At 35.9% G+C, this 20,286-nt stretch overlaps 2 protein-coding genes across 4 annotated transcripts; one reads left to right on the top strand and one right to left on the bottom strand.

Moving 5' to 3' along the window:
• Positions 1 to 1,087: 1,087 nt before the first annotated feature.
• Positions 1,088 to 10,463, bottom strand: LOC110796424 (kinesin-like protein KIN-14P). Of its 3 annotated transcripts, none has more exons than XM_022001483.2 (23): positions 10,092 to 10,463; positions 9,250 to 9,484; positions 9,012 to 9,169; positions 8,794 to 8,904; positions 8,318 to 8,468; positions 7,762 to 7,886; positions 7,599 to 7,682; positions 7,411 to 7,488; positions 7,232 to 7,324; positions 7,104 to 7,133; positions 5,661 to 6,170; positions 5,481 to 5,562; positions 5,302 to 5,397; positions 5,030 to 5,206; positions 4,792 to 4,898; positions 4,529 to 4,707; positions 4,249 to 4,413; positions 3,709 to 3,962; positions 3,403 to 3,566; positions 2,052 to 2,488; positions 1,813 to 1,922; positions 1,663 to 1,730; positions 1,088 to 1,466 (listed from the first exon to the last, which is right to left on the bottom strand). In XM_022001483.2, the coding sequence occupies exons 2-22, from the start codon at positions 9,323 to 9,325 to the stop codon at positions 1,669 to 1,671; spliced, it is 3,249 nt and encodes a 1,082-aa protein (XP_021857175.1). In that variant the 5' UTR covers positions 9,326 to 9,484; positions 10,092 to 10,463; the 3' UTR covers positions 1,088 to 1,466; positions 1,663 to 1,668. The 3 variants fall into 3 exon arrangements, with proteins under 3 accessions (XP_021857175.1, XP_021857174.1, XP_056685188.1); XM_022001482.2 differs by having other exon boundaries at positions 10,205 to 10,463; XM_056829210.1 differs by lacking the exons at positions 7,762 to 7,886; positions 9,012 to 9,169; positions 9,250 to 9,484; positions 10,092 to 10,463.
• A 3,184-nt stretch (positions 10,464 to 13,647) lies between these two features.
• On the top strand, positions 13,648 to 18,565 carry LOC110796426 (NADH dehydrogenase [ubiquinone] 1 beta subcomplex subunit 10-B). The gene is made up of 3 exons (XM_022001484.2): positions 13,648 to 14,017; positions 14,129 to 14,193; positions 18,331 to 18,565. Exons 1-2 carry the CDS (start codon positions 13,729 to 13,731, stop codon positions 14,158 to 14,160), a joined length of 321 nt encoding a protein of 106 aa, XP_021857176.1. The 5' UTR covers positions 13,648 to 13,728; the 3' UTR covers positions 14,161 to 14,193; positions 18,331 to 18,565.
• Positions 18,566 to 20,286: the final 1,721 nt, after the last annotated feature.

Genomic DNA, 20,286 nt, shown 5'->3' with positions numbered 1-20,286 from the left:
TTTGAATATGTTTATAGAAAATTTGAGGTCGGTAATTTTAATTCGGAAATTGCTGATTAATTTTGATCGAGTTAAGCATAAATCATTTAAGTACCTCATCAAATATGAGCATCAATAATCCAATTGTCTTTACTGTCATAAAACAATCAAGAAATAGTATGATATATTAACTTGTGATCAAAATCAGAATTCGTTTAAAATTAACCTATTTTTATTATTTTTACGTTTTTGTGTGGACATTATTAATATTCTTCAAACAAACCACAAATAATTGTGAGGATATACCATCAATGGCGGATCTTCCTAACAAATTGGGTCCCGGGGCGGAAAATTCCGTAGTGTATTTTTAGTTCCACCATCCCAGTAAACCTTTGAGTATAATTGTATGAATATCGTACTCTACTATATAAATATATTGCTTAATTCTTCTATTGTCATTGGACACCATAACCGAATATATAAAATATGATCAGCTTGTAAATACTTCTTTGCTTCTTTATTCATTAGATTATTTGATACACAAATCAATTTATATATGGGCTTTTATGAATTAAGTTACATATCATTTCAATTTGAACTTATTATATGTTAATGATTAGAAACTTTAATAATTGAATTGGAATTACATGAAAACTTGAATGAGGTCTCAAAAGGTGAAAAAAGAAAGTTCATGTCCTGAAAGGTGAAAAAACGAAAAGGTTAGTCCTCAAACTTTTGATTTACTTTAACCTTTTAACCCAAGGACCTAACCTTTTAATGTACTCTAGTTAAATTTGGCCGGAAAAGGGGAATGAGGTCCCAAACGGTGAAAAAAAAAGGTATAGGTCCTAAACGGTGAAAAATTCAAAAGGTTAGACCCCATTTATTAGCTTAACTCGCATATAAAACATGTACTCCATAACATGTTGTAGGTCGAAAATTGCATATTGGATTATGTATTTAACGAATATGTTCAATATTTATTAATTATGAATTAGCTTTAATTAGGGTGAGAAATATATCAATAACATATTTTATTAAAAAGAATTGGTCAAACAATAATTTTACAATAAAATCCGTACATACCAGGGATCTAATATATACGAAGTACATACTATAAACAATCATATACATTTAGATTGCCAGTAAAAGGCAAAAATACGGTGAAAAAAGCATTGTTGTACTTTACAAAGTTTACATATACATTTCACGAAATTGTTTCTTGTTAGTTCCAGATTACATGGAAAAGAATGATACAAATTACAAGTGGTGAACAATGTATAAAAAACTCAAAGGCGCACTAAGGCGATAGGGATCTTGTTGGACCCAGACAAGCTTCAATGCACCTAACTGTACAAAAAATAAATTAAAAATTATTGTTGTGCGCCTCACATGCGTCTCGGGCGCGCCTCATTGAATGCGCCTCGCCTAACACAAAAAAGACGTTTTACCCTGGTCGCCTAGCGCCTAGGCACACCTTTTCACACCTAAGTGGCAAGAAGAAATATAGGAAAAAAATATGATGGAATTAATTTAAGATAACAAAAATCACATACAAAATCTAGTAGTACACAGACTTCATTTAAGTATTTAACACAAAACAGAATGTAAACTGTACTGAAGGTAATTGTCTTTGTTATGTTTTCATGGAACTCTCTCTTACTGTTTTTGTTTTCAACTAACCTATGTTCATCTTCGGCGACTAGCTGATGCGGCCGGGGAAGAGCTTCCACTAGCAGGTTTCTTTAAAGCTGCAAGAAAGAATCATGGAATGGTTATGGACTAGCTACTACTTAAAAGGATTGAGAAAGAGAGAGAGTATGCATAACACACCAGAAGCTGCTCTGAGGGTGGTCTTTACTTCTGACAAACGAGAAATGCCGGTTGATACCCTAGCTGTTGCTAACCTAGATGGTTGAGATATCCTTGAAACCGTCCTAGGCCTGCACACAAAACCAGTGTATATATATATATATATATATATATATGCATCATTGTTTTTCCTGTGTGTATAGCTGCTATTTACTCCTTTATCAGTAATAAGTGGTGGTAAAAGGAGTTAAACTACATACTTATCTGCTCGCTTGTCTGCAATATTTGATGGTTTGGCTACCTCATGTGAAGAACTTGTTTCAGTGTCTGTTCCAACAGAGAGATCACCATCAGATATTTCACTGAACCTCTCATCAGTACTAGAATCCCCCAGACCAGTTGTGTTTTGAGCGGTTAAGTCATTCATGGACAATGATGATCGTAACCCTTCATTTTCATCTTCGTGTATGGAACCGATACTCGGATCATAATAACTTGGGAAGTCATCCTGATCAGATGTTGATTTTGGACGAGTTCCCATGCGTCTAAGACTTGATACTTTTGGGCTAATGGTCTTTGTTGATGGAGATGAAGGACCATTCTTTAAGCTCCGCCTTGAAATCGGACTTCTCGGATCTTTCTGTAATCGCTCTATCTCCTCGTCTTTCTTAGCTATTGTATCTTTAAGTGATGCCATCTGAAATTTCCACATAACTTTTATAAGGTATACAATATATTATGGTAACATTTCATATTGCTTGATGTATGCAGAAGTATAGTTTGAAGAATCAAGGAACACAATCTCAGAAGCAATGCATAGTTTGGATTGATAAGGACTTTAAGCCTGACAGATGCACAATTATTCGAGGCTCGCTAATAAAACCATCAGGATGAAATTCATTCAACAATCATTTGTGAAATAAAGTATATTGTTGATGAAACTAAAATGTGAAGATGAATGTGTAAGCTAGTAAAAGTATTAGAGAAAATGATTTCAATCAAAGTTAAAAGGGTTCATAAATGAAATCCTAACCCTTTCAACACATTACTGTTTTAACATTCTGAAACTTGTAAAACTAATTTCTGTTTTCCCATGCCAAAAGAGTGGGTGACGCGGTTGCTAACTCATAGCCAAACTTAATTCTAAATTTGAGGAAGTTAAACTTTGGATTGCTGAAGCTGCTAAATGGGTGCTGATGCTACTGACAGACATTGGTTTAATTTGTTGATTGAAGTTTCATTGAGTTTTACCCATTTACAAAAAGTCTCATCAACGAACCTCTTTGCAAGGCTTTCCATGCAATGTTCTCTTATGTGCACCATGTACAAATTGCTAAATCTCAGGTTCTCAGTACAAGAGTAACAAGACTAGCTATAATTAATGAACATCTAACACTTGGAGGTGACTAGTTGAATGGCTGTGATATCATTAAAGATGACGAACTGACTATCGTAAGAGGCCCATTTTCTGAATTTTTCTAGCTTGATTTAGCAGGGTTTTTCACATTTAACCATAATGTCAAACAAGCCAGTCATTGTACTTCATTTAAGTCAGCCAGAGTAAGCCATTAAAGTACACAACATGCATGTATAAGGTCACAAAAAAAACACCTGATCCATTAATTCTCTGACATCTCTGCCCTCTTTGCTACTCCGAGCAGCACCCAGCTCAACACCGGACACCCTTTCAGCAAACTTTAAAGTGCTTAATGATTCAGAGTAAGAACTAACATCAGGATTAACCTGAACAAACATAAGTGTCTTTGCTCGGCCACCTGAAATATTAATGGTGAGTATCAAACTATCAAGATTCAGTTAACAACATGAGGCAAGTCATATATAGAACAGTGGGGAGAGGAGTTTAGGTTCAAAGAATAAGTTATACTGACTCAAAGGGAAAGAAAAGAAATAATTTACCTAGAGACGCTTGAAGAACCTGCGTAAGCTTGCTATTTCTGTAAGGTACATGGGGGTTTTTCTGAGAAAGTGAAAAGATAACATCCCCCAGAGCAGATAGTGATTTATTGATATGCTGTGCTTCCTTCAACCTATCTCCAGTTGCTTCAGACCTGTCAACTCTTTCACTACCAGCAAGATCTACCAAATGCAGACTTCCATGTGAGGTTGCTCCAGATTTTAGATCTTTTCCCTGAACATGAATGGTGACAACACTGCAAAACAAGATTATGCAACAGAAGCTCAAGAAACAATATAAACTTGATAAAACTCATTTCACTTTTAAATCTTGTAAACTTCACCATTATTTTCTAACAATATAACCAGTAGTTAAACAATAAGTTCGCATATAAATACTTTTTTTAGATAAATAGAGATATGATGCATTCACATTATAGTCGAACTTATTCTACGTAAACCATCAAAGTAAAACATAACATATTATTTTGGATTGGATTAGAAAAAGTAGGTCATGAACTCTTAATAACATTGTGTAAGGACCTGTGTGAGCGGCTACTTCTTTCATTCATTGCAGTAGAACTCACAGATCTGTTTGATAGTCCAATGTCCATCAATTCAATAACATCTTCAGTTGATCTGACTGGATGCATGCTTGCATCTGGGACAGCAAGTCCATGCGCTTGAGGTGTGGCTAGAATCCCAAGTGTATGCAAGTTATGGAAAAGATACTTGAACATAATCAGTTAGATAAAAGTACAGGAGAAAAATAATGCTAGAACTTATCACTCATCATGGGAAGAAAACGGTAACAAAAGGATATTTCTTTTGCGAACCATCACTTGAGAGTAAATCCCGAATTTGCTCATTATATATTTCAATCATCTGAACTCCTATCTCATAGGAAAAGAAGCTCCTTCTATCTTCTGAGATTTGGAAAAGGTCATCTAAAGCACGATAATTGACCCCCCAATCCTCCTTTGCTGCATTATCCGGTCCACTCTGCCACAAGACCAATAAAATGAATATCTCTATTAAGGAAACATAACTTCCTTTAGGATAGATGAAATCAAAGAAAGATGTTACCATCGTGTAGGTTTTTCCAGAGCCAGTTTGACCATAAGCAAATATGCAAACATTGTAACCGTCAAGAATGGTCCGTATCAATGGTTGAGTATCGGAGAAAACCTCAGCTATGACAACAACATACATGTCAAGAGCAAGTTAGTAACACCGCCAATTAAAATAGGAAGAAAAAAGATTTATCTTACAGCATAAGGTAAACAGACACTATATATAAGAGGACAAGAAAAGTAAAAGAAACCTTGAGTAGACATAGGACCGTAAACTTTGTTGAATCTAAATGACTTTTGAGAATCGTTTGGTTTAGTAGGATTTGTAACAGTCATTTCTCCATGTTCCCCAATGCTCTCTAGAATTGTTTGCTTTTGGTTCTCATACGAACGGAATGGCCTTACTCGACAATATACTCTAATATTACCTGTGAAAATAAGAAGAAAACAAAGAGTAAAAAAATGTAGGATAAAAAAACATCACTAGCTCTCACGAGGCTGAAACAACAGCAAGAAAACAAACCTTTTAAATCCTGAAGCTCGTTAAATAATTTGCGATTTTCATTCAGAACTTCGTGATAGCTCTGAGCTGCTTTCGCTAACTTTTTGAGCTTTGTACCTGTGATAGTTAAAAACCCTTGAGTTAGATAATGGAAAAATCAATACTGTCCATAAAGTACAGAACAAGATGGCACTTCTTACCTACTTGGTTCAATTCCTCCAGGTAGGTCCTCTGTGTTAACAACATTTCTTGCTTGATGGTATCTGAAGTGTGTTTAAGCTCCTGAGTGTTGCAGTACGTATATCAGTATGTAGAGTGATCGAAATTTGATCTTTCTTGCTAAAAGGATAACTCTAAATTCTAAAAAATTAAATAAGTACCTCCAAACCAGACCACTGAATCTTCAAAAAGGCTTCATAGACATGCTCTTTCTTGGTCCATCTCTGATCTTTTGTCTGACAATTCATCTCCAGTTCTTTAATCTTAACCTTTGAATCTTCCAAAAGCTGCTCTTGTTTCCTTAACCTTTTCTCCAAGTCAGATTTTACCGATTTAGCCTCACTTTCCAGCTGCAAACTATGCAGTTCATTCGTCTTTTTTGCCATTTCCAGCTCCTGTTTCAGTGTTGAGACCTCAACCAGGTCTTCTGTCTTAACCTTTGAATCTTCTAGAAGTTTCTCTTGCTCCATTAATCTCTTTTCTAAGTCAAATCTCACCAATTTGGCCTGTGTCTCTAACTCCATGTAGCGCAGTTCATGCATCCTTTTGGTCATTTCCAACTCCTGTTTCAATGTTGAGACCTCAACATCATTTTCATCCTTCAGTTTCTGCAGCTTAGCAGTGTCCTGTTGTTCAAACTTTTTCTTCTCTTCCATCTTGCTTTTCTCAGACTATTCACAAGAAATTGAAATGTCAAAGCATGCAAATAAGTTTCATGAGCACTTTCACATCTTCCAGAAGTAAACAATATATTTATTGTCTCTAATGCATATGACCACTTTCATGGGACACCAGCTGATATCAAAGTATGATTGAAATTATCAATAATTATTTGGCAACATTTTTTTTACCAAAATCCTGAGTCTCATAACCAATATATTATCATAGAGAGTTAAAATGTATTCTATTTATGAAGATACATACAAAATGTACTAAGACATCGACGTTCAAATAAAGGTAATACTACAACAACAAATTTTACATCTTCCATTATAGACTTGCAGGAAGCAATGTTGTTTTTCACAGAGGAAGAAGAGTCAAAGTTTCCACATCTATCCCTAGTGGAAGATGGAGGAAGCATATAAGTGGAATAAAACAATGACATCAATTATTTCAGAATGAACTTTTTAATTAGTAAACTTTGTGAAAACCAGCACCCCCAAAGAGAGTAGGTGCTACAGTGAAGGTGGCTGGAACAACGAAGCAACTCCACAGATTGACCAATCTGATCTAAGACAACTGCCGTAATTTTTATTCTGATATTTCAGCGGTAGATATGGGTCATACAAAACAAAATTACATATTAAAAAGGTAAATAGCTTTATAAGTATGGTATTGAAACAGAGACCAGTTGCAAGGAGTCAGTCAGAGGTTAGATGTTTTAAACAAAAATTGATCCAAAATCTTATAACTTATGTTTAGCCCGCCCACTGTATATGGCTTGATCCAGTCCAAGTCAAAACATGATGAAATTTTCAAGTGTTTACAGATAACAATACTAGTATTCAGTTCACACATTTTGTGAATAAATGTAATTGTATCTGCTTAATATTAACACAAAAGCATACTCCGTATTCATAGTTTATACACATTGTTAACTGTACCTTTATATGCTGGAGTTGGTTCATAACGATCTGTCAATAGATGGACGATGTTTAAGTCAAAAGATGGCAGAAAATGGGGTAGTTAGCTACAACAAGACCATAACAGAATTTAACTGCTATTGAACTACCTCACTCTCCTCGCTAGTCCCTTTGGCTAGAGCTTCAAGCACTTTAATTCTGGACTGGTATTTATCTTCACGTGCCTTAAAGAGATTGCTTTGCTGCAGGAAAGGGAAAAAATTAATGAATATGGAGTAATTGCTTTTACTCCATGATATCTCATAGCAAAAAGCGAGGAACACATTACAGTGCGCAAGTGTTCTGCTTGAGTTGCAATTCGTCTCTCAATCTCCAGCACAACTTTTCTCAACAGACACGCTACACGCTGACAAAGGGAACAATGTGAGCAAATGAAAGGAAGTATTAGATAATGTACTCACTACAAACATAATTCCCAATCACATGCAGATACTAAAGAACAAACTCTTAAAGTACTTGAGGTATTTCAGCATTCTTTCTCTCTATGCTTTCATCCAGGATTCCGTTGATTACACTCAGAAGTGACTGAGTTGGAGCATTCTGCACAAAAGATGATAATTATTTCCTTGAAAGTAATTTTGATCCAGAATGCTGAGATTCACAAATATGAAAATCTTACATCTAAGCTATTTGACTTTAACATTTCCGAAATTTTTGTAGCAGAAAGATCGGTATAAAATCCTTGTTTCATCTGAAACACTTCATGGAGCTTATTTCCACCATGCAGTAGCTTAGTTGGTGATTCTAAAAGAGAAACACAAGGTACAGAAAAGAAAGAAGGTCACAACAAAAAACTTAAACACCATTGACATTTAATGCGCTAGTTAGATTTCTTAAACTTATACTCCCTCCGTCCCTCAATATTTTTAAAAAATCACACTTCCCTTTTAGGTGAACTGTTCCATTTCTCTCTTGATCATAACCCTTCTCTTACCTTTTCATCTCTCTCTATCCACAACCACATCTTTTTATTCACCTCTAGCAACTATCCTTAATATTCATGTATAAAGAAATTGTGGAACTTTTTATTGAATGGAGGGAGTACTTCATATGCTAAGCGAACATGGTATGTGTTTATGAGCCATCATATGTGTTTTCTTGCAGGTGAGGGTTAACATCACTTATTGTCAATGCAGGACATCTTTTTTGGCATAAATAGAGAGAGAATATCTAACCTGGTGAAAGTGGACTGCATGCACGTTGAAACTTTGAGTCTGACAATGCCTTCCGCCTTTCATCCGCAGCTTTCAAAACCGAGCCACCAAAATTTGGCATTGAATGTTCTTTGAGTGCTAAAAGGCAATCCAGAACAGGCTTCATAGATCCCTTCAAATAGTAAACAGCAAAGTTGAAATTAAAGTCAAATATAGAGAACAAATTGCACAGTTATACACCAAGCATAGACTGGTAATGAAGGAAGATATCAGAATCTCAATATATAAATAGCAGATAGCAGATGTCAGGAACCGAACTTATATTCATCCTTAAAGTACCTATAAAATGGTTTCCTACCTATAACATATTTTCTTACCTACAACATATTTTCCTCTAAGAAAAAGGAACAATAATCATGCTTCTATGCCCTTTTATAATAAGCTACTATAATGACACTTGTGGAGTAAAAAACACAGATTTTGGTTGCAGTGAATACCTTCTCTAGGTCTGATGTTTCAAAACTCGGCAACCCAATTTCAGACATGACAGAGATAAACCGCTGAATTTTCCTTTTTTTGGATTCTGGAGAAGGACTTGAATCATCCATCTATAAAGAAATCGATATCATACTTTAAAAAATAAATAAATAAACAGTGCAGGGTCAACTACAGGTGAAGTATGAGGCAAAATGATAATATAAAGAATCTTACTAACTTCATCATTAGAAGTGTATTTTAACTTGAACAAAATCTGACTTAGTATATCGCCATCAAGCAAGGATGCCCTCATCTCCTCATCTGAAGCTTTTACCGACAAATAGAAGTGAGGAACAATGGTGTTTATCCATTCAACCAGAGACATACGCTTTTGAACTGCAGTGTAACAAGTAAATTAAGTAATGTCAAGAAGATTGTGGTTCAGAGGCACGGTAAACATAGTCTGCAATCCTTACCTTCGGCCTCAAAAGTTGGACTAGACACCATTTCGAAAGCATTTCCTTTAACATTAAACCTTGGACTAGTATTCATAATGTCGAACTTCCCAGAGACATAAACCTCCAAAACTCATTCATACATAGCAGGGTAAATGATGAAGTTCTATATCAATTCAGGTACAGTGGGAATCAATAACAAAGCATATGGATTATGATTCAGTTGTCTTCGAAGATGGATCTTAATTGCAACTCCCTACATAAAAAAAAAATAGCAATACTCAATTACAACCTGTTGAAATCTATCAATAAAACTTGCCAGCAACAGCAATTCTTGAAGCATATCAAAATGAATCAAAGCAATGGAAAAACTAGTTAAACCGAGAACAGAAACTAATCTATATATATCGCCTTCATATAGTATTGTAAATTCTAGCAGAAGGAAAATTGTCTACAAATTGATTACTCAATCAAGGAATAGCTCATCCTCAACATTGAGCAGTTGAGAAATCATATGACATAATACAACTATGTCAAGCACACAATTTAACGAAGCAAACACGTCGATTTCTACATGTTTGACGTAACCATTTCCAAGAAGAGACCTTATGAACAACATCTACCCTCATTGTACAAGCAATTCAACACATACTCAAACATGAAAGTCGAAATCTGGGTATCAAGATCAATTCTATCATCCAAAAACCAACAAGTAACATTTCATCGAACAGTTGGTAGGCAAAACCCAATTGACTTTTTTTTTTGCACAGCAGAAAAAAATAGTCAAATACCCAAATCAACAAACATAAAGATGATGCCAAAAACCCCCCAACAAAATAACAATAATCTTAGATAAAACTTACTTCTGATTAACAATGTCTGATCAAATAACCCAAAAAAAAGGGGGGTATGACAAATATTTAGCTAAAATACATGCAGAATCTGGAAAAAAATCAGGAGAAAATATTGTTAATACCAGAAGAAAGGTGGGAGAAAGATGGAAGATGATGTGGCGTGGGTGTATGATGAGAACATGAGGAGATGTAAACGGCATTCCTTTGTTGTAGGAAATTAACAAATTGGAGACCGTTGAAATTTTTGAATAATTGTTGATTTTATTAACCAACATTTTTGAGTTAAGACACCCCACTTTCTTCATTTCGTCTAACAACTTTCTTGGAAACAGTCTGACATGGCGGGAAGTTAAATGAAAATGTGGAGGGAAAAAAACAAAATGAGCTACCACTCTACCACAGCGATTTCCTTCAATATTGCATAAAAATTCAATAATTTTCAAAATACGTTTCTTTTTAAGTTAATTCCCACCATACCGTCCACGTCAGCAAGGGTGTTTTTTTGTTAAGGGGATTACAAACGTAGGACGGTAGGAGTGCAAACTTGTAACATGACATCGAACATAGTTAACTACGTAAATAATAGAGGGAAAATGAATTGGCAATTTAATAGAGGGAAAATGAATTGGCAATTTTTGTAGTGTGCAATGGTTTAACCCCACCCGTTTCAATGATATACCTCCTCCGTTTGCGAAAGTTTTTACTCTTTAAAAATATGTCCAAAGTAAGAAAATTTTGACCAAAAATTTTCGCTATCATATACATTAAAATGTTATCATGTAAGATTATGTTAGATTGATCTCGGTATGTTTTCAGAATATCAATTTCTATAATTTTTTCACAGATAGAATTGGATATATTAGGTGGTTAAATATTGCATAGGACTTTGTGCAAATAGTAAGTGTAAAAACTTTAAGGAATGGAAGTAGTTCATAAACGTTTCATCTATTTTTCCGTTTTCAGCTAGGTGGTAAAAAACAAGTTTAAATTTTTTTAAAGTGGTAAATACAAATTTTAGTTTTTAGATGGTAAAATCAATTTTTCGATTTTTTAGTTGGTAAAAACAATTTATCCTTATAGTTAAAGGAGTCGTTCTCTCCCTCCTCTCCCTCTCTCAAACCCTAGCCTCCATTAGTGAATTTCGAAGGGGCTTCCATCGATTTTTTATCGTGGGAAACCCCGATCTTTTTATTTTGTTGTTCTTTTCTTTAATTTTATTTGTTTTTTAGGATTCTAATAATACTTCCTCTTTGTGCGAGGAACTGTTCTTCCTCGAAAGACAGGGTTTTACTTCTCATTTCAGGGCGAATTTGTCTTGGGTTAGAGGAACCTAAATTTCTGGTGTATTATTTAATTATGCAGGAGAAATTGATTCATCGATGAAGATTTGTGTGATGTCGCAACAGATGTCAGTTCTAAGCTTACAATCAATTGAATCTGATTTAATTCAATATCAAAACTACAACAGATCAAAAGACCTCCTCGTTGAATGCTGTATCAAACAACGATGTGTTATAAAGTATACAAGATGTTCGACGTGCAATAATCGTAGTTTTGCAGAAAACGAGTTTTATTTGATTCGGTTTGTTACGTATTTCATAGATGCATACGGAGTACTCCCTCCGTCCCGGAATACTTGACCTGTTTTCCTTATCGGGCCGTCCCTTAATACTTGACCTGTTTCTAAAAATGGAAATATTCTAACAATATTATATTATTTCTCACTCCACCCCTATTAACCCACCTACCCCCTACTCCATACAAAAATAATTAAAAATTCAACCCCTACTCTCCCCCAACCCCACCTCTTAACCCACCTCCCACTAACTACATTAAAATAATACCCCACTATCAACTACTACCTATTAAATTAAATAAGTCAATTCAAGTCCCTTAAACTCTGTGCCGGTCAAACCGGGTCGAGTATTCCGGGACGGAGGGAGTATCTCTTTTGTTGATGGCGTATGACTTTTTATCAATAAATTTTTAGTTTCAAAAAAAGTTAAATAGTTATGTAACACTATTTCATTAGTAGGTGTAGACGTGTAGTGTAACATATTGCCATAGATGATGGAAATTATTTGTGTTCGTTAAATGCAAAATGCTATACTCAACATTCGGGAACGGGTGATTCCAAATCAATAATTGTTATTGATAAATAGTACAAATCACATGGCATAATAGTAAAAATAAATATACTTTTAAGATAGGGTGATGATAAAGGTCGCAAGTTGCGACAACAATCTTACGTGTCGGAGTTTAATTGGTACATATAGGGGCCACGTATGTAGGTTATGCGTCATCAGACTATTTTTACTATGAATGCAATATTTTTACTAGGAAAATATGTAACAAGGTAGTGATTATAAAGAAGGAAACAAATTAGAATATTAAGATTTTCCTACAACACATATAATAGGTTATATAGTATAAGTTAAATACTTTAATTTTCAATTTAAATTATGACACATAAGCATGTCATGTCATCATTGTGACACGGCTTAAAGGTTGCATGTTGCGACCTTTATCATTTTCGTTTAAGATATACATCTAAACTCAATTTATATTTAGTTAATGTCAAATTTTATTCATTTAATACACTTTTCCACCTTTTTTTACCTGTTTAATTACGAAAATATTATATTATTTGCATTATTCATAAATCACGGTTATTAATAAATTCATTTCCATTTGGGAACTACTTTGGACATTATCTTGTTTCAAGAAAAATGCTCAATTTATTCTAAGTTCTATTTATACTCCTGTTAAATAATCTGGAGACAAAGTAATAGAAATCTAAAATATCTTTATTTGGCACGAAATCATAGAATAATAAAGTGATATGAATTATATCGCGACCTCGAGAGTAACTCAATTAATAGAACACAAGATTATAAACTTAACCCGATCTAAACTTGAAACACAAACTCAATCCGTAATTGACCGTATCAGAGTACATTTTATCTAAGCTTGACCCGAACCCGAGACTCACCGATCCATACTTGACCTGAATCCAAGACTTAGTCGATCCGGAAATGACCCCGGTACCCAAAGTAAATCAGTACAATAGTACCCGAATCCAACATACACCCGAACCAAACTCAATCCGAACCAAATCAAACCGACTAAAACCGTTTTAAACTCGAATCAATTCCATTCAAAAACTCGAGGTTAACTCGAATTGGAGTTACCCGAACCGAAACCGAGTTCAATCCCGAAACAACTTATAACCCGACCTCACCGAAATCGAAGTCATATGAACCGATCCGAATAGAAATATTAACACAACATTAAACAATTTTAACGTGACTCCAGCCGTTTATAACCGATCCAATGACCCATTTAACAACCTTAAAATCATAATCCATTATCCATATTTATTTATCACTTTTAATTTTCATTTTAATGATCTAAGGGCCCAATGTGCAATCTTCATTGAGCACTGACCCAATTTAAGTCAACTTCTCTAATAACTTGAACCCGACTAGACCATTATCCTATCTGGTTTGACAGTTCTACTGAAAGGGGGTAATTGGGCCTCTATCAAAATCACGCCCTTAATTCCCAATTCCCTCAGACTTTCACAGTTGCAAACTGCAAAGCAAGAAGGAAGGAGAGAGAGAATTGAGAAAGCAAGAGAGGCGAAATGGGTCGAAAGAGCTTCAAGGTAGAGTTCGACGAGTCACCGCCGGACGACTTCGATCCCGCGCACCCATACAAGGACCCGGTTGCAATGCTTGAAATGCGGGAGCATTTGGTTCGAGAGAAATGGATCGACATCGAAACAGCTAAGATCCTCCGTGAGAAACTCCGGTGGTGTTACCGTGTTGAGGGTATTAACCACCTCCAGAAGTGTCGCCACCTTGTGCAGCAGTACCTTGAGTCCACTCGCGGCATCGGTTGGGGCAAGGATCATCGTCCTCACTCCCTCCATGGTTAATTTCTCTCTCTACCCAATTTGTTTTCTTTTTCATTTAATTGATGATTTTTTTTAGCTGGGGATGTTGTTTTAATATTGTTCTGAATTGGGTTTGATTTGGAAATAGGTCCTAAAGTGGAATCGGTTGAGGCTGAATGAATTTGTTTGCCTTGCTTCTCGCATTGTTTTGAGGTAATACTCTACCCCTTTTCAATTTAGGTTAATTTTGTTCTTGTTGTTGTAGTGTTTATGTTAGATGGGGTTGTGCAAAGTAGTATCCAATAATGAATTGAATGTTTGAGGTGTTGAACTGGGTATTTCTCAAAAATTAGCTTGTTATTTGGGCTAATCTTCAGGGAATTGAAGAGGAAATTAACAGTCTTTGTTAAGTTTTTTCCGTTCACGTGGCTGTCTAATTGGATCATCGCGCTGAACGATCAGTTTTTCTGGAACTCGAGTTTCTAGTGTTAATGTCTATGTTGCAGTGTGGAACAAGATAGAAAGAGGTTTAGGACTGTTATATAGAAGTTGTTGATGCATTTTTCTTCTGAGTTCTTGCTGTTTTCCAGCATAAATCCTAATTTCCTGATACTGGATTGTCTTGGTAGTCAGATATGGGAAGTTGGGAATTGGAACAAATGGGTAGTAAAGCGCATCAGTTAGTTTGTTGAACCTTTTACCTATCCGTAGACTGTAGTGCAAGCCAGGTTACTGTTTTTCTTCAATTTTGTCTCCAGAGCTCAGTGTTTTCTTAGTTTTCTAGGAGATTCAGATTTTTGATTGCGGTGCATTCAAATTTCAAACTATCATATTTCCCACACCATTAAGGTTTTGCGCCTTTAATTGATTGAGGAATTATTGAAATTCTGCTGAAACCTGGGTTGATCTGTTGCTATAAATATTGTAGTCTGGGTGGGGGAACATAGTGTGACTTATGGGCTACTAACACAGATAAAAAGTGTGCAATCTGATGCCTCAATGTGGTGGTTTTGGGTGATGATTAATGTTGCCATTGGGTAAAGATCAAGAAATTTTCTTCGTGGTAGCTGTGTATCTCGTCCTTTAGTCGACATAGCCAAGTTAATTTTCTTGTTGTTGAGCTGTTCCTGAGCATATTCAACTCCTATTGCTTGACTAGTGTTTGATGAATTGGTTGAAGGTGTGGCCATGATAACGTTATGAATTGCTTCCTTTGAAAGCCATTGATCATTTTTCTTTGGGGATTCTTAGGTTAAATAACTGGAGTTGAGCCAACTTTAAGATGGCCTTATTTTATGATACGCACATTTCTATCAAAGTGTTTTGGAATGAATTCTGCCAAAGGATGACGTCTGTAATTCCTGTTTGATCTTTATATGTTGGCTCATAAGATAGTATCTGGGTGCTAATGTATTGCAAGGTTCCTTTATTATCCCAAGAATCACAACTTATGTTATTTGGACTGTTCAAAGTTGTCGACTCGCTAGAAGTATTTGGCACTTGTGCAGAAAGCTTTTTTATGCGTTCTTATTTTTTGGAAGGATCACACTGGAGTATTCTTACCCATTTAAGGCGTCGTATGTGTTTGGTACTTTTGGAAAAATAATTGAATTTTCTTGGACATTAATGTAGGACTAAAGACTAAGTAATGAACCACAATACAGACTGATCACACGCAGTTTTTTTTTCTTAATCCTTTTAGGCATTTGAGCAATTATAGCCTGCTTAAGAGCTTGATTAGTAGCAATGACCTCATAGAACACAGATTTTCTTATGAGCAACATGTTTCTAAATGAGAGCTATGGGTAAGCGTTTGAACTATATGACTATTAGGGCTTTTGAGATGTATGTTACTATGTTACTGCTGCTATAATGCTACATCACTAACATTTTCGAGGGAAAAGGAAGGGAGAGGAAGTGAGGGATTTATCCTCTATTTTTGGATATGATTTTGGGAGAGGGAAGGGAAGAGAAAGGAATTGGAGGGATCTACTTTCATAAAATAAATCCTTTCAATGTTGGAAAGATTTGGAAGACAAATAAAACCCCATTTCTTCCCTCTCATAAACCCCCTTTCTTTTTTCTCTCTACTTCCACCATTGCTATTCAAATATAGTATGATTTAAAAGTAATTAGATGACTTCTTTGTTATATAGCTTTGCAAATGTTAAATTTGTGCAGACATTGGTAATTGATGATATCATAAGAAACTTTTTTGATATGAGTGAGAATCACACATGGATATGAACAGAAAATAAAAAGGGCTAAGGCCAGAAAAATGACTTTTTGTCCGGAATCTTGCCAAATGGTGTCTTTTATAATAAGTGTCAATAAGGGTTTTTTTTCACAAAAAGAAGATTATAAAAGGTCTTATTTCACACACTTTTGGTTATAAAAAGGTGTTTTTTCACAAATTTACCCCAAAAATATTAGGATAAGGAGTGGACTTATGGAAATTTTTACATTTAAGATATGGGGACGTGGTTGATAAGCTTTCAAAATTAGATAAGGCTCGGGGACAAGTGAAAAATTATACTCAGCCTTTTTGTTAATTAGTGTCCTCAAATCTAGATCGAGGATTTTAGAAGCAAAATCTAATCATTCTTTACGAAGGTGTAGCTGTGTCACTCGATATCTTCAGAAGTGTTGGACTCGTTAGATATATTTGATACATATAAATAACGCTTTTGTTCTGTTTCTAGGATCACGCCCAAAAACCCTTGTCCGTTATGCGTCAAAACGGACGGTGAAATAGTTTAAGTGGCAAAGTAACACAGTTTTGTTGAGGAAAGGAAGAAAGCTAGTCTGTTTTCTTATAAAAACATGATCCTCAGTTTTCTCTTCCCTGTGTTGTGCGCATCTAATGTGTCCATATCTAGTTTGTGTTGTGCTCTTGTATCAGCCAGAGCACGACAGGTATTTTTCAGGGTCAAGCATCTTAATTGATGAAGATTCAGCTAGTTTTGCCTGGTTTTCTAATAATCTCAGTGTTGCACCAACTTGTAGCCTGTTTGTTTCACACTTCCACATGAGGTTGTTATCCTGACCAGTAAAGTTAGGAAGTGTTTACTTTGAGGAAATTAACTATGTGTACTCCTCAATTGTCAGAACTGAAAACTTTGGGATTCATGAGCCTATCCCCTCCCCCCCCCCCCCCCCCCCCCAAGTAATTGCTGTACCCTTGCTCCAGCAAAGATGTACGCATTAGTAGACTAAATTTTTTAGGCTGTTTGGTCAACCGGGAGTTGTAGATGTAAAGAGAGAAAGTGGAAATGTGGAACAGTGGGTGGATTAGTTAGACTGTTTGTTCTGTTTTTCTTTCCTCTTTGGTGTTTCTCAATTGTAAATACAAGATGCTGGGAAACAATGGGAAACAGTATGAGTGGATAACGATAAAGTGCGGAGCAATATTGGTTAGACCGAATGTGTTCTGTGAAACCACAGAACAGTATCAAGTAAGCCGAAGCTTGGTCGAGTATCTCAAACTGTCTAGATGTTCTTGGTTGGGCTCTGAATCCTTACTGGAGTATGGTCTAAGGAATAAGTGGAAGACGCCTTTTCAGTTTGACATCCTTTTTTGTGCTGTTGGTCAAGGTCAAAAATGCATTTCATTTTAGGGGCAGTTGGATTAGAATCCTCAATCCAGACTTGAGAAGTAATACAACTTCTGCCCCAAAGTAATAGGCGACAGTTTATTGAGAGAAGTTCTAGGATTATCTTATATTTAGGTCATATGCCACTGCCTAGATTTAACATGTTAAATTCTTGTATTACTGATACTCTTCTAAGTTTTTGGAAGAGATATTACATCACAGTGAAGATGCAAAAATTTTTTGCACCAATGGATAGTTATGGTAAATTTGCGAAACTCTTTTAAAATGACCTCAACCCATTGTTGTTAATTTGAGGTTTTAACCTGACAGAAAGCTAAGGAATCAACGGAAGGTCTATTGTTGTGTGCACTTGTACGGTTTTTGTATCCTCTTGCTGCTTATCCTCTCCGCTTACAAAGCATATTGCAGAGGTGCATATGCAGCTTATGTACTTCTAAATTATGCTGTTGCACAGACCTTAAGACTTGATTGAAATTTATCTTTATGTTCGTCATGTCCTCATTCAAGTACCTCATTGTGACAGAATTCAAACATGGTTTACACCCTTATTTATAAATTGCTATGTAAACAAATCCTCGACATGGAGATTTATCTGTAACTTGATTCATCAATTAACTTCTATAATCAGCAACTGGGTCCTTTTGAACATTTTATTGCTAAACAAGGCTGCTAATAAAATCACATATAATTCAATGTTGAAAAAAGGTATTTAAATACATCTGTCTTTTGTTTGCAGATCACTAAACGTGGTACCATGCCGATGAGAAAAAGGATGTAATGGTATAATACTGCTGGCCTGTTGAAACTGTGCCATGACATTTGATGTGTAGTTTTATTTCAACTTGTTAGTCACCCTTAAAACCTTTTGTAGATCTTGATGGATTTTGCTATTTGGAATAATAAATCATTTTGTTATCTGAAATTTTGGATTGCAATGGTGAATGAAATCACGCTTTATGCTTGTTGCTTTGCGGAGAGCAGAGTCACCATTTCTCTTTTCATGTTAAGTCCCATATCTTATTCTTAACGGATATTTCATGAAATACCCCCGAGGTTTAAGTTAATTCACCAGGTACCCTCGTTGTTTCAGTAATCTACCAGGTACCCCTCAGGTTTCATTTTCTCGCATGACTTAACCCTGCCGTTAAGTGGCCGTTAGAAACTTTTTTTCACCAGGTACCCTCGTAATTTATTTCACCAGGTACCCCTGAGGTTTTTTAAATTTTCACCAGGTGCCCTTGTGCTTTATGGTAATTTCACCAGATACCCCTGCTCACCAACGGCTAGTTTTTTTAAAAAAAACTAGCCGTTGGTAATCCTTCTCTATTTAAAGGGGGAGCCGCTGCAACTCTTCACTACAAATTTCTGTTCTTCCCCTTAACCAACTCATATTTTTCCTAATTCCCAACTCACCTTCAAATGAGCTCATATTCTCAATCCCAATCTTCTTCTACAACGTATGAATCCTCATACGTTTTAGTTCCAAACAAAACATGCAACATATGTGGGAAAAAAATTTGCAATAAGAAGTTCTGAAACAATGAAAAATCCTCAAAGACTATATTACAAGTGTGACTTATGTGACAACTTCAAGTGGTGCAAGGGAAGCATTGAGCAACCACTGCCAATCAGAAACAACAGAGGTAGCACAAAGGAAGGAGAAATTGAAGAAAACAGAAGCTTGGATGAAGAAATTCACCAAATGAAGAAGAAACTCAAGCAGCAAAAGAAATTAATGCATGGAACTATCAAAATTGGCATTGTAATGTTTTTTATTCTAGTATTTGTAATGAGAAAGTGAATGATGACATTTCATCAATAATATGATATTTCATTTCCGAATTAAGTAGCTTTACAAAAGTGTGCCCCCGACACGCAAAAACTTTAAGTGTAGCTCTACAAAAACTTGCTCCCATTGGCAAAAGATATACATGATAAGTTTAGCAAAAAGTTATGCATAAATCACAAAATCAAGTACGCTTCCTTTTTCCCTTACTTGATGCATTACGTTGTTGCTGTGAACTGGAAGCACCTTGATCTCCCCCTTGTTGTGAACCAGCTACACCAGAACCAGCTGCACCAGCAGAACCAAAAGCACCACCACCACCAGCAGCAGCAGCAGCAGCCTTCTTTTGCTTTGCAGTGGCCCCACCTCTGCATGTCCTTGCATTGTGTCCCACCTCCTTGCACTTACCACACCTCACAGTGCTATTTCTCTTTCCCCTTTTTGGATCATGTTTACCTCTTTTTCTCAGGTTAGGGGGTCTACCTGATGCCCTCTTCATGGGTGGTGGGAGGATAATAGGAAGGTCAAAAGAAAGCCATTGGGTTGGGTCAGGCATGGGGTGTATGTGCTCTGAGTAAGTTAACTTGTATGCTTGCCCTTTGAAGTAGTGAGACACAAAATCAGTAGCCTCAAGTCTTTGGTGGTAAATAACCCTAAGGCCATGTCTGCAAGGTATGCCAGATATTTGCCATACTCCACAACCACAAGTCCTTGCATCAAACTTAATAGGGTATTTGACAGCCCCCTCTTTCACTTCATATTCCCCTCCCCCAGCAATTGTTACAGAACAAAACCTGGTGAAACTAGCCGTTGGTGAGCAGGGGTATCTGGTGAAATTACCATAAAGCACAAGGGCACCTGGTGAAAATCTAAAAAACCTCAGGGGTACCTGGTGAAATAAATTAC

The sequence above is a fragment of the Spinacia oleracea genome, chromosome 5 (assembly GCF_020520425.1).
Source record: "Spinacia oleracea cultivar Varoflay chromosome 5, BTI_SOV_V1, whole genome shotgun sequence".
In the NCBI taxonomy this organism is placed as follows: domain Eukaryota; kingdom Viridiplantae; phylum Streptophyta; class Magnoliopsida; order Caryophyllales; family Amaranthaceae; genus Spinacia; species Spinacia oleracea.
The sequence above is the reverse complement of the archived record's forward strand: the minus strand, read 5'-3'. Positions and strand labels throughout refer to the sequence as shown.